At 43.3% G+C, this 14578-nt stretch overlaps 1 protein-coding gene across 7 annotated transcripts in view; it reads left to right on the forward strand.

Annotated features, from left to right (window-relative positions):
- EFCAB6 (EF-hand calcium binding domain 6) overlaps positions 1 to 14578 on the forward strand; it is a 306691-nt gene that overhangs the window by 241137 nt on the left and 50976 nt on the right. For all 7 annotated transcript variants that reach the window (XM_003905667.4, XM_031656221.1, XM_021921653.2 and 4 more), the window contains 2 exons: positions 1593 to 1748; positions 11669 to 11864. In XM_003905667.4, the coding sequence (XP_003905716.2) occupies positions 1593 to 1748; positions 11669 to 11864 (352 nt within the window). The remainder of the gene's footprint in view (positions 1 to 1592; positions 1749 to 11668; positions 11865 to 14578) is intronic.

Consider the following 14578-nt stretch of genomic DNA (forward strand, 5'->3'; position numbering starts at 1 on the left):
CCACGGCCTCCCAAAGTGTTGGGATTACAGGTGTGAGTCACCACGCCTGGTCAGTGGCTGTTTCTTAACAATAAAAAGCCTAGTTTAAAAAACAAACAAACAAACAAACAAAAAACAGGGTTGGCTGGACGTGGTGGCTCAAGCCTGTAATCCCAGCACTTTGGGAGGCCGAGGCGGGAGGATCACAAGGTCAGGAGATCGAGACCATCCTGGCTAACACAGTGAAACCCCGTCTCTACTAAAAATACATAAAATTACCTGGGCGTGGTGGTGGGCATCTGTAGTCCCAGCTACTAGGGAGGCTGAAGCAGGAGAATCGCATGAACCCAGGAGGCAGAGGTTGCAGTGAGCCGAGCTTGTACCACTGTACTCCAGCCTGGGTAACAGAGCAAGACTCCATCTCAAAAAAAACAAAAACAAAAACACCAGGGGGTCTTTGGCACTACATGGCCCTTGATTTGCCCATTGATGCACACCACATGATGGCTGTTTCTTAATAATAAAAATGCCTGGTTAAAAAAAAAAAAAAAAAAAAAACAGGGTCTCTGGCACTCCCTTGCCCTAGCACCGACAAGGCGCCCCGTCCATCTCCACACTCGTCGCTTGCTGCCCTTCTCCACTCCTCCTTAGGGCCTTGGCACTAGCTGTTCTCCAGTCCCTGGCTGACTCTTTTGCATCCCAGTCTTTGCTGAAGAAAAAGAGCCTACAGCCAAAGTGCCTGTAAGCCACAAACCTACAAACCTACCGTCGTTTTTTTTTTGTTTTTTTTTTTGTTTTTTTTTTTGAGACGGAGTCTCGCTCTGTCGCCCAGGCTGGAGTGCAGTGGCCGGATCTCCGCTCACTGCAAGCTCCGCCTCCCGGGTTTACGCCATTCTCCTGCCTCAGCCTCCCGAGTAGCTGGGACTACAGGCGCCGCCACCTCGCCTGGCTAATTTTTTTGTATTTTTAGTAGAGACGGGGTTTCACTGTGTTAGCCAGGATGGTCTCGATCTCCTGACCTCGTGATCCGCCCATCTCGGCCTCCCAAAGTGCTGGGATTACAGGCTTGAGCCACCGCGCCCGGCCGTTTTTTTTTTTTTTGCCTGTAAACCTACTATCCCACCGTGCTATACTTCTATCTTCTGTTTATTGTCTGTCTCATCACGACTGGAATGGAAATCCTTCTAGGGATGCCCCTTTGATTCACTAGACATGTCCCAACACCTACAGGAGCATCTGGCACGTCATAGGTGCTCAGTTGGTGTTTATTGAGAATGAGGGTGTATTTCACATGTCTGTATGTAAAATCACTAGCTTTTTCAATTCTTGGTTCCGTTTTTAAAGTATCAATTCTAGTACAAAGACAAAGCTGTACTTTCTCTAGCGTGGTTTTGCTAATGATGGTAATAACAAAATGATAATGATACGGACTTACAATTTTTCCGGGATATCTTTTAATGTCAGTGCTATGCTGAGGCTGTAAAACATCTTCCAAATTAGTTCTTAGATGAGCCATCGGCTCATTGCATTAGAATAATCATGAAATGTTTGCTTTAAAGGAGTTATTTGTTTTTCCTGATTTTAGGGCATATCTGCAATGTACTCTCTTTCAGGGATAAGCTTGTGGACTGCTATCAAGATATCAGCAAAGCATTCACCAAAATCGATAAATCCAAAACCAACTACATATCCATATGCAAGATGCAGAAGGTGCTGGAAGAATGTGGCTGTTCTCTTACGGAAGGGGAGCTGACCAATCTGCTAAACAGGTCTTTTTTGCCTAGGTTAAATATGTTTCTCACGGCCCTGAAAAACATACTGGAGAATTGCCTTTGTTTCTTCTGTACGTCCTCCCAAACAGCCTTCTGAGATGAAAATATCCTCCATGTCTTCCTGTTGGCTGGATTACACTAGAATGGGTTTGAGTCCACTCAAAGCAATAAAAGAAAGCCCTCTGACAAATGCATAACGTTTCCTGATGTGTCTTAGCAGCAGTGCCACCATTTCTTAACATTAGTGTTTTTGTTTGTTTGTTTGTTTATTTGTTTTGTTTTTTTGAGATGGAGTCTCGCTCTGTCACCCAGGCTGGAGTGCAGTGGCACGATCTCAGCTCACTGCAACCTCTGCCTCCTGGGTTCAAGTGATTCTCCTGCCTCAGGCTCCCAAATAGCTGGGATTACAGGTGCCCGCCACCACACCTGGCCAATTTTTGTATTTTCAGTAGAGACGGGGTTTCATCCTGTTGGCCAGGGTGGTCTCAAACTCCTGACCGCAGGTGATCCACCCGCCTCAGCCTCCCAAAGTGCTGGGATTATAGGTGTGAGCCACTGTGCCCAGTCAACATTAGTTTTTATTTTATTCAAGTTATTCAGGCACTTTGGCAGGAATCACATAGTTCTACGAGGCTGGTTACTAAAACCAGCAGTTCGTTTGCCCTGCTGCAGCCTTTATTTCCCTATCCAAAGTCAACAACTTCCAACACTGTTGACTGATATCTTTTGATAGTGAATGTCCCTACTTCTTTTTCTTCTTCTTCTTTTTTTTTTTTTTTTTTTTTTTTGAGATGGCGTCTCGCTCTTTCCCCCAGGCTGGAGTGCAGTGGCATGATCTCGGCTCACTGCAATCTCCACCTCCCAGGTTCATGACATTTTCCTGCCTCAGCCTCCAGAGTAGCTGGGACTACAGGTGCCCACCAGCACGCCCGGGTAGTTTTTTGTATTTTTAGTAGAGATGGGATTTCACCGTGTTAGCCAGGATGCTCTCGATCTCCTGACCTCATGATCCACCCGCCTCGGCCTCCCAAAGTACTGGGATTACAGGTGTGAGCCACCATGCCCAGCTGGATGTCCCTACTTCTAAGTGACAGGCATATATTGCAACTTCTTGATTTTTCACTTTTAAACAGTTTATATTGACTTACTACCAAGAAAATGTAGGTTTAACTATTGTCCACTCATCCCATGCCACCAACCATCTCACCCCTTTCAGCCTCCATTACCCCATGGAAACACACGAAAACTTACCTCCACATACCACGTGCCTATCGTATTGCTGTGTCAGTTTTGGTTCACTCCACATCCTAGATCTACATTGCTGTGACTAGCTCATCACTTTTCTTTTCTACATAGCACTTTTTCCCTGAAGTCAAATTATCCTATTTCTTCTGTTCATTTAGTTTCCTATGTACTTATTCTCCTACTAATTAAATCCCCAACTTAATCTCTTTCCAATCCATGGAGACATATCAGCTAATCTGTCAGCTTCATCTTCTTGAAGATTGCCCTTTTCATGTTCTTCAATTCTTAGGAAGTTTCCTGACTTATTTTATTAATGAATTCCTCCCCTGTTCTATTCTTTCTGAAACTCCTATTGTTACTGAATGTTGAACTGCCTGGACTGTTCTTACTTATTTTAAATATTTTTTTCTCCTTTTTCTTTTTCTTTCTGCTTTACCTTCTGGGATATTTCCTCAATTTTAGCTCCCAGTCCTTCTTTGAGATTTTTGTTTCTGCTGCCATACTTATATTTCTAATTACTAGAGCTCATTTTAGTTCTCTGTGTGTTCCTTTTTTATAACATCCTGCTCTTGTTTCATGGATGCACTGTCTCATTTCTCTGAAGGTATTAACAATAGGCTTTTTAAAAAAGTTTTCTTTAGCAGATAAGTCTCTCCTCAGTGTTGCTTTTTAAATCTATTATTCATGTTGGATATTTTCTTCAAAAATATGTCCATACTAAGAGTGGAGGACAGGGTACTGAGTTGCAGATTAGAAGTTCTACACAGATAGGTGGAGCTTGCTGACTTTGAATTGAACTGTATGGTAATCTGACTTGAAGTTTTCTTGAGGGGCCCCCAGTGTCAGTATCTTTAAAACTTTTTGTTTGGCCTTTTCAGATTTGCCAGAGAATAGACTTGCCAGATAAAATATAGGATGGTCAGTTAAATTAGGACTTCAGATAGACAATAATTTTTAAATATAAGTATGTCTCATGTAATATTTGAGTTATACTAAAAATTTTGTTGTTTATCTGAAATTCTAATTCAACTATGTATCCCTGTAGATTTGGTGTGATGATTTGTTTATTTGTTTGCTAGTTGGGCAACCCAATGAGAGAAGACTCTTTGGTCTTCTGCTGTCAACACTAGGAACTGACTGGGCACAGAAGGCTGGGTATTTCAGCAGTCGCTGTGGTAAGCTGAATCATGCCTCCCAAAGATATACAGGTCCTGATTCCTGGAATCTGTGGACATTACCTTTTTTGGAAAAAGGATCTTTATAGATGCAACTAAGCTAAGGACCTGGAGAAGGGAAGATGAGCCTGGGTTATCTGGATGGGCCCTCAATGCCATCACAGGTGTGCTTGTAAGAGGGAGGCAGAGGGAGATTTGAAACAGACAAAGAGAAGGACATGTGACCAGGGAGGCAAAGAGTGGAGTGATGTGGCCGCAAGCCAGGGGCTGCCAGCTGCCCCCAGAAGCTGGAAGAGGCAAAGAACAGATTCTCTCCTGGAATCTCCAGGGAGAGTACAGTCCTGCCAACAACAGGGAACTCATTTTAGATTCTGGTGTCCAGAAGTGTAGGAGAATCAATGTGCATTCCTTTAAGCCACCAGATATGTACTATTTTGTTACAAAGCCATAGGAAACTAACAGTATATACTTTTATTTATATTATATATTAACAGTCAGTGTATATACTTTTTATTAATCCTCCCCTTTTCATTAAGAACCCTCCCTACCTTGGACTCAGACAGATGCCCTCCTGCTCAGAAACAGCATCTCCAGAGAATATACCTCTAGGTATATTCTCCCATTAGGGTTGGGAGGGACAGGCACCCAGACACGTGAAGTCTGACGAGAGGTCTGGGGTCTGCTTGCTTCCCAGTCTTTTAATCAACCCTATTTTAACTCCTCCTTGAGCTCCTCTTCTAGATATACCTGGCATCATCAGTTCCAGAGCCTCTGAGGGTATTTGCAGGGCATATCAGATCTTCTCTCTTCCACATTCCCTCTGTTTGTTTTATAAAGTAATTTCTTGGATGCGGATACATCTATTCCCATTACCTGTAGATTCTCCAGCAGCTGTTTTCTTCTTCCACATACTCCTAGTCCTTAGGAGTTTATGCCAGCGGTCCGCAAACTCCAAGCATTGGAATCATTGCAAGGGCTCGTTAAAACTCAAGATTGTTGGGTCCCTCCCCCAAAGTTTCTGATTCAGTGGGGCCCGAGAATGTGCATTCATAACAAGGGCTCAGGTGATGCTGATGCTGCTGGACTCTTGCACCCCACCTTGAAAACCACTGTTTTATACCTTTTAAAACTCCCTTTTCTGTCATTTTAGAAGAGTTTTGAGTGGTAACAGAACTAGATATGTGTGTTCAAGCCACTGTATTTGACTGGAAGTCTTATTCTCATGCACTTTTACCCTGAAACAACTTGAGCTAATTGCCTCCTCTGACTCCTATTTCTGTCTATATAATTTTGCTGTGCTGACAGAATGCATGACTCTTATGTCCCTTACTTTGTAAGGGGGAGAATATCAGCACCCCTTTCCTCTTTTTTTTTTTTTTTTTTTTTTTTTGAGATGGAGTCTCACTCTGTCGCCCAGGTTGGAGTGCAGTGGCGCGATCTCGGCTCACTGCAAACTCCGCCTCCCAGGTTCATGCCATTTTCCTGCCTCAGCCTCCCGAGTAGCTGGGACTACAGGCAGCCGCCACCACACCCAGCTAATTTTTTGTATTTTTAGTAGAGACGGGTTTTCACCGTGTTAGCCAGAATGGTCTCAATCTCCTGACCTCGTGATCCGCCCGCCTTGGCTTCCCAAAGTGCTGGGATTACAGGCGTGAGCCACCGCGTCCAGCCCCTTTCCTCTTTAAAACATTTTTTATCCCTTGAGCCCAGGAATTCAAGGCTGCAGTGAGCTACGATTGCACCATTGTACTCCAGCCTGGGCAAAAAAAGCAAGACCATGCCACCAAAAAAAAAAAAAAATCAGTGGTTGCTCAAGAGTTTGCAGTATACATTTAGAGCTAGCCTAAGCCCACCTTTAAGTAACACAATACAACTTAGTGGGAAGTACAGAAAACTTATAAAAGGGTATTTCCGATTTCTCCCTTCTGTGCCTGATAACATGGCTGGTTTCATTTACCCGTGTGCTTCAATCACCCAACACATGGTGGTTATTATTACTCCATTGATCAACTCAGAGTGAGAAAATAAAAGATGTTATTTTACCATCACTTATTCCTTCTCTGACACCCTTCTTTTCTTGATGTAGATCTGTATGATTTTCCTTCTGTCTGAAGAATGCCTTTTTACATTTCTTGAAGGGTAGGGCTGCTGGTCATGAAGTCTCTCAGTTTTGTTTGTCTGAGAAAGGCTTTATTTCTCCTTTATTTCTGACAGAGAATACTGGATTTAGCATTCTAGGTTTAAGCTGTTGAAATATTTCAACACTTCAAACATTTCAGTCCACTCTCCTCTTGCTTGCATGATTTCTGGCAAGAAGCCTGATGTACTATAATTCATTATCTTTGTTCCTCTATAGATAAGGGTATTTTCCTAAGATTTTCTGGCGTCTTTCAAGATTTTCTCTTTGTCTTTAGTTTTCCCCAGTTTGAATATAGTATGTTTAGGTATAGATTTGGGGGGATTTATCCTGCTTGGTGTTCTTTGAACTTCCTGGATCTGTGATTTGCTGTCTGCCTTTAATTTGGGGAATGTTTCTACCATTATTAATTAAAGTGGGTTTTTCTTTTTGTTTTGTTTTTGCTTTTGTTTGTTCTTTTGTTTCTTTGCTTATTTCTCTTTCTCTTTCTGGTATTCCAATGGTGCAAGTGTTAGACATTTTGAAATTTTCCCCCAGTCTTTGGATATATTGCCCTGTCCACCCCTTCCCATCCTTTTTTTTTTCTTTGCATTTCAGTTTGAGAGGTTTCTACTGACATACTTCAAACTCACTAATTCTCTCCTCAACCATGTGCAGTCTACTGATGAGCCCATCAAAGCCATTCTTCGTTCCTGTTAGAGTGTTTTTTTTGTTTTGTTTTGTTTTGTTTTGTTTTAATTTCTGGCATTTTCTTTTAATTCTTTCTTAGAGTTTCCATCTCTGATTACATTGCCCACTTGTTCTTGCATGTTGTTTACTTTTTCCATAAGAACACTTTACATATTAACCATAGTTATTTTAAATTCCCTATCTGATAATTTCAAAATACGTGTCATATATGAGTCTGCTTTTGCAGCTTGCTTGGTTTCTTCATACTGTGCCTTTTCTTTATATGCATTGTAATTTTTGTTGTTGTTAAAAGCCAGACAGGAACTGAGGTATATAGGCCTTTAGAGATTTTATGTTCATTTGGCTGGGAGTTAGGATGTGTTTAATGTTTGCTGTAGCTATTGGTGCAAAGGCTGTAATTTTCTCCAGCATCCTTGTTTTCTCCTCGCCTGTTTTCATGGGTTTCCTTAGGAGCTCCTTCTTAAATAGACTGTGTGTTTTGCAGTTCTTTCAGTTGTAATCCATTATTATTTCACTAGAGCTGGGTTGATGTGGTGGTAAAATATTGGGGAGGGAAAACATTCTATAGTTTTATGATTACATTTCTGTCTTTTAGTGGGCTGAGTCCATGGGCTGCAACCTTTAGAAATATTTATTGAGTTTTTTTCTGCTTAGGTGAAACAGGAATGCTAGAGGGGGCTGGAGTTGGCTGGTTGTTCTTCCCCCAAAGCTAAGATAAGGCTCTCAGAAAGTCTTTTCCCTTGGAAAGTAGTTATAGAGAAGGCTCGGGACATATTTCACCAGGATTGCTCTTCCCCTTCCCCTGCCAGAACCCTGAGGGGATCTTTCTCAGATCTTCACTCTGAGAAGCTAGTGAGACTCCTGAAGTTAAAGCCCATGAAAGTGGTGGTGGGGGTGCGGAGGTACCTAAGACTGGGCCCCCAGAATTTCTTACTCTTACACTAGTCCACACTCAGTTTCTACCAATTTGCCACGATTACCATGTAAGTATTCCTGCCAGCCTGTGACTCCAAAGGCTTTTGCTCCAGGAAAACAGGCCCCAGCTGTGATTCTCTGCATGTGCCTGTGTCTCCAGGTTTCAGGGTGACATTTTGCCCCATGACCTCAATTCTTCTCCTCCTCTCTCTGCCACTTTCCCCACTCCTTCCACGTCCAGCTTTCGGCAGCTACACTGATTTTTCCTTTGGTTAGGTAGTTAAATTTAACCTTCTGTCCCGCAGCCACAACTAGTTCCTTCCTGCTTGGTTCATAGGTTGATTCTAAAACTTGAAAACTATTAAATACCATTTTATTATAACTATGTAAATATTGTTTGGTGTCAGATAATGAAAGAAAACTAGCTTGTTTTCCAGTTGTACTATCCCTGAGCCTCTAGCCTTAGTATCAAATAGATTCTCTTGTAGATCACACCAATTGCCGAAAATCATTTCACATTTGTCTCAGTCCCTTTGGGCTGCCATAAAAAAAATATAAATTGGGTGGCTTATAAACAACAGAAATTCATTTCTCACAGTTCTGGAGGCTAGGAAGTCCAGTATTGAGGTACCAGCGGATTTAGTGTCTGCTGAAAATGTCCTGGATCTATAGATGTCTGTCTTTTCACTGTAACCTCATGTGGCAGAAGGGACAAAGGTCTCTCTGGGGCCTCTTTCATAAAGGCACTAATCTCATTCATGAGGGCTCTGTTTTCATGAACTAATCACCTCCCAAAGGACTCACCTGCTAAAAGGTCATTACCTTAGGAGTTAACATTTTAACATATGAATTTTGGGGGGACACAAATAGACCATTGCAATATTTTAAATTTGTTTCATATCTATACTATGATTTTATTGGATAGGTTATTTCCTGGAGTTTAATTTATTCTTTATTTTCTTTATGATATTTGCCTTTGTTTTATCTTGTCAAATAAAGACAAATCCATATTTAGGTAAAAGAGCCTTTATCTGAAAAGACTATTGCAGCAGGGAGAGGAAGACTATTACAATAGAGAGAATGCCCCAACCATGAAATCTGTAAGCATCTCAAAGAGCAAGCAGAAGAGGGCTTTTGTTTAATAGGGAAGAGTAAACAAGGATAGAAAGAACCAAGCATGGGAAGTAAGACAAATAGATGGTGTGACCAGACAGCTGAGCAAGAAACATCTTTCCTGTGGTCAGAGTCCTCGAGGAGCTATTAGGGAGGGGCTATTCCACATTCTGTTGCTGGCTTAGGCTGAGGTGGGTCCAAGTTCAAGGTTCTGGAGAAAGGAGAGTAGCTTAACTAAACTGTGGTCAGTTAGCAGATATTTTGTCCAGATTAGTCAGTGGGAACAAACAGTTCAGCTAATAATTTATGAGACTGAGACTGGGAATTTGGAGGGTGTATGTCCTTGCTATCAGAGGTAAGCCTTGGGGTGTCTATGAATCTTTTCTAAGTCATATGGGGAAAAGGTAATTCTTTGCAGTAGACTTATCCAGGGACATTAAGGTTGGGGTGATTTATTTAACCATCACTTTTTTATAGAACAGGGCTCAGATAAAGGTCATTATTTTTGACCTTTAGGTTTCCCCAGCATTCTATTCCACTTTCTCCTTTCTTGAGTTTTTGGGCATCTCTATTTGAGAACCTACCCCTGCCCCCACCATTTTCCTGCTCTAGTTCTGTGATCCAAAGAGCATCCTGTGCTGCCTTCACTATTGCCTAGGTTGGATCCCCTGTCTCCTATATCCCACATCTCTGTATTTCTTGATTTACATTCTTCTTTTGCTGGAGTACTTCCTGAAGTAATCTCATAAGAAAGGGTGGACAGGAAGTAAATTTTCTGAGTTCTTATTGAACTAAACTTTTAAAATTCTTCTTCGCACACATTGCTGGATTGTCTGAGCATAGAATCTTAAGAAGAAAATTATTCCCTTAAAAGTTTGAAAACATTGATCTATTGTGTTTGAACTATGAGAAGTCCAATGCCTGTGTGTATGTATGTGTGTGTGTGTGTCTGTGTCTGTGTGTGTGTGTATATAGAAAGGAAGGACCATTTCATCCTCAAATGCCTATATGTTTTTTTCTTCCTTAAACGGGATCTCCTCTCGCTGAATCTATTTCCAGCTGAACAAGAATTCATATGCATTCAATGAATAAATCATGGAAAAATAGCAGATAAATTAACTAAATGATTATAAGAGATTCTTGTTAAAACATAGGCTTGATACTTTTATAAACAACAACAAAAGGACTGTGGGATATCTGAAGCCCACCTTTCAATGGGGGTGATCAACTTTTTTATGCATTGAAACCTTAATAAGGATCCATTGCACAGTTGCTTGTTTCTTCTCAAAGACCTCTTGATGATAAACATCTCTGTTATTTGTAATTATATGTAGATTATTCTTTTCTAGATCCAAAATAGACTTTTCTAAATACTACTGAGATTAGCATATGCATATGATTTTATTACTACATTTTAATACCACGTTGGCAATTTCTCCCGCTGATGAAATAGTGTTGATTGTCCTTTTCCTCGATGTCGCCATCATGCAAGCCGACCCGATGCAGGGCCTGTGCAAGGCGGCTCTGCAGCTGTGGGTTGGAAAAGCTCAGCTCTTGGCTCGTCTTCTTTAGAAGCAGATATCTGAATCACTGGAAACTTCTCTCTCCAGCTTACCAGCGTTCCAAGCTCTTCTACGTTGACACTTGAGCCCAATCCTGCTGAGAGAAAGTTTAGGTGTTTAAGTGCCAGCAATTCCCCAGGAATTTAAGTTGTAGAAATGTGAACTTTGAATGCAATTAAACTTTATTTTGAATTATTTTGCATCTTTAATAGATATACTATATGTTCCCTGAGACTTTTGGATTTTACCTCACAATTTAGTCTTCCAGAACTTAGGTAATTTCTTCTGTGTCAGAGTCAAGGGGATGAAGGAGCCTCTGTTTCCACAGGGATGTCCTTGCTGAGCCATCGATGCAGGTGGAATTTTTATTTGAGAAAATCCTCAGCTAGATAGGTTTTGCAAAATATCTTTTGACTGCTTTCAGCTTGACAACTTCATTTCAACCACTCCTGAAAGAGAATTTAATATATTTCTTACTCATTTCCTCTTCTTCTTTTCACTGTCTTTGACATGTTTCCTCTCTTTCAAATCCCATTGCCATTTCTAAGTCCAGGCCCTTCTTAGTTAAGGCCTCCGTGACCCCAGGAGCCTCCCATCCAGACTGCTACTCTCCCGCCACTGCCACCACCCCACAGTCTCACTTCCAGACTGTCTTTGAGGTGCTGTCAGATTTATCTTCCCATGATGCTGCTCTGCGGATGTCACATCCCTGCCAGCATACTTTCATGTGCCCCCATCATAGGGCCAGATTCTCAGCAGGCATCTCCCTTCGTCTTCTGCAAAGCCACCAACCCTGCTATCCCTTCATGCCTCAGGTCTTCAGGCCGGGCAGCTGTGGCCCCCGGCCGTCAGTGAACTGCACTGTCACCTCTCATCACCCTGAGTCCTTATATTGCAGAATGTGTGTGCCTGCCTGATAGCAGAGCTAACTACCATGTCTGCACCTACAGGGCGGGGAATGGTGTCTTAAAATTATTCATTTTCCCCACGTTGCTCTGTGCTCAGCAACTGTTTGTTGAATGAATAAGCAGTAGGGTGGCTTTTAAAATGAATATGTTCTTTTCTTCCTTTTGGGACAAGCTGGGGAGTCAGCCGGCATGATAATTCCATCAATTACCTCGACTTCCTGAGAGCAGTGGAGAACAGCAAGTCAACAGGAGCTCAGCCCAAGGAAAAGGAAGAGAGCATGCCAATCAATTTTGCAACGCTGAATCCACAGGAGGTTGTGAGGAAGATCCAGGAAGTAGTTGAGTCCTCCCAGCTGGCTTTGTCCATGGTATGACAGGCTGAAAGTGCTTTATTGTGAAAACTCATCCTGATTCATGAAAACACCTCTCAGCCCCACCCTGAAACCCCTCCCATCTCTGTTCATTCTCCTTGGGGTGTCTAGTTAACCACGAGCAGAGCTTTTATGTGAGTAAATGTGTGTCCACTCTTCCACCCCAGCATGTGCTCTCCAGGTTGGGAGTGCTCAGCATTTAGAAATGCTGACTCTGGGGTGAGGTCATGGGACTCTGGGCAAAAAAGATAGAAAATAGAGGCCCTAGGGCAAGAGTGGGCTCAGCACATCCTGGGAGCTCTCAGCGCAGCCAAGCACTGGGCCCACAGAGATGAAGGACTCAAGGTGGCCTTGAAGAGGTTGAACTGGGCCGGGCTGTGGCACAGAGACTTCATTGTGAAGTCCTCCGGGAGCAACCTGAGTAGGCTGACATTCTGCAGCTTCCATCTGCATGGTGCTTTAGACAGTGTACGGAATGATGCCTGTGTGTGTGGAATGATGCTTGCATGTAGGGAATGATGCCTGCATGTAGGGAATGATGCCTGCGTGAACGGAGTGATGCCTGCATGAACAGAATGATGCCTGCGTGTAAGGAATGATGCCTGCGTGTAGGGAATGATGCTTGTGTGCGGAGTAATGATGCTGTGGACTGTGCTGGTGTCCTTGGATATTGTGTTTGGAACCAGCCTCCTGGTGAGGTGGTGCTCCCAGGTGAGTTTCCCCATGTGTCAGCCTCAAGAAGGGAAGATGCTGTCTGCAGAGGGCAGGCGTCGGAGATGAACAAGGCAGCACATCGGAACCATCCTGTGGGAAGCTGGCATCCAGAGCCCAAACAGCCACAGCAACCCAGACTGCAAGATCCAGTCAACACCTCTCAATCCCCATAGTGAACATCACTTCTAACATCATAGAGTCCTGGCTCCACACATTCTAGAGGGCTTCCCGGGGCGCTGGGGGCCACAAGCCCTAATGAGAGTTCATGAGTCTTTTTCTCTTTGATCATAACCTTGCAAGGTGGGGCTCGTGATTCCACTCTATAGGAGGGGAAACTGAGGTTCAGCATGAATAAACCTGCCCAGGGTCACACAGGGACTATGGAGCAGAGCCCGGAACATGAGAAGGAAGGGGAAATGGATTTGTCCCAGCCCTTTTCCAGTCCAGGTGGTTTGAAGAATTAAAGTCCTGAAGATCTTTGCTTGAGATGTGCTGTCTACTGCCCATGACTTCTTTTGAGGATCGACCTTGGTGTCTTGACTTTTGAAGAAATCAAGGCTAGTGACCCTTTTAGGGTATCAAACTCTTGGAGGTGGGAATCACTCACTCTCCACTCCTGAGATCTATTTTAAGCTTTTTTTTTTTTTGTAAATCACATCCCAATTTCCTTGGTGTAGAGAAGCAAGGTGGGCTCCGGAGTCCCGGTATGAGGGATTAGTAGGGAGGGAAGGGGTGAGGAGGGGCGGCCCAGCCAGCTGAGCGACACACGAGGCTCCACTTCACTCTCGAGCCTGCTGCTGTCGCTGCCCCTGCGGCACAATTGGCTGTGTTCATTCTTATGATCGTTCTCCTTAACATTTGAGATCCCCAGGGGCCAGGTACCTGGATGGGGGCATTTTCCAGTAAACTTAGGAAAACTTACACCTGCCCTCTGAGTTAAGTCCATCTTTACAGTGAAGAAGCTAAAGTTTAGAGAGGTTCAGGACTTCTGGTGGGCAGCAGAGCCCAGGTTTCCAGAACAACTCCTGGCTAGGGGACTTCCCACTGTACACAGCTACCTTGTGTTACCACGGACTACATGACAATGTGAAGCATCTGACATTTTAAGGTTAATTTGATTACACATATGCCATCACCCTGTTAGGCCAATGGGGTGTGCCTAATTAGCCCCAAATGAGAATTAATCAGAAGGGTGTGGGGTTTGCAGGCACTCTAAATTCTTCCTTTAAAAAAAGATTTTAATCTACCCCTGGATGCAGATTTCCCAGTGCAATAAAAATCAATGATTTTATTTCGACAGATGGAAAAAAAAATGTGCTTTCTTTTTATAGCACATTTTTGCACTTTTTCAGTTTAACTCCTCTACTGTAGGATTCACAATGTGTGCTCCCTCTGCTCCAGCACAGGCCTGGGGTAGCTTCTCATGATGCGAGGTCACTCGGGCTCTGGCTGAGACTCAGGAAAGGACAGCAGCTGTGCACAAGCCTTGCTGTGAAGGACAGTGGTGAGGTCAGGGTGGTCCCCTGATCCCTCCTCCCAGCTGCTCCCACAGTCAGACTACTGCCTTGAGACCCCTGCCCCGATGCGATGCGGTGAGGTCTCCCCTGAGCCTCCTGTTACAACTAATTAATACTTAAAGGAAGTAGAATGTAAGGGCCAAGAGAGCTTGAGCAAGTTACTCTCTGCTCTGTTCTGTAAAACAGGGATCCTGGGAGCAGGGGTGAGGCTTCCATCAGGACGGTTATGGGTGCTTCGGGCCAGGATTCCTCTTTATTCTCCTTCCTCCTCACATCCAAATAGGAGCAAGTACGGCGAATTTCCTCTAGAACTCATAAGCTCCTGTACTGCGTTCATATTGTACTTGTCTCAGTCCTTCAATAATGGTGCATTTATTTAGTAATTTAGAATTTACAAGGTGTTTTTATACACTAGGCTTCATTTGCATTCAGCAGAAACGGTACTTAAGGAAAGTGTTTTAGAAGTATTCATTTGACAGT

This window comes from Papio anubis, chromosome 16 (assembly GCF_008728515.1).
Source record: "Papio anubis isolate 15944 chromosome 16, Panubis1.0, whole genome shotgun sequence".
NCBI classification, from domain to species: domain Eukaryota; kingdom Metazoa; phylum Chordata; class Mammalia; order Primates; family Cercopithecidae; genus Papio; species Papio anubis.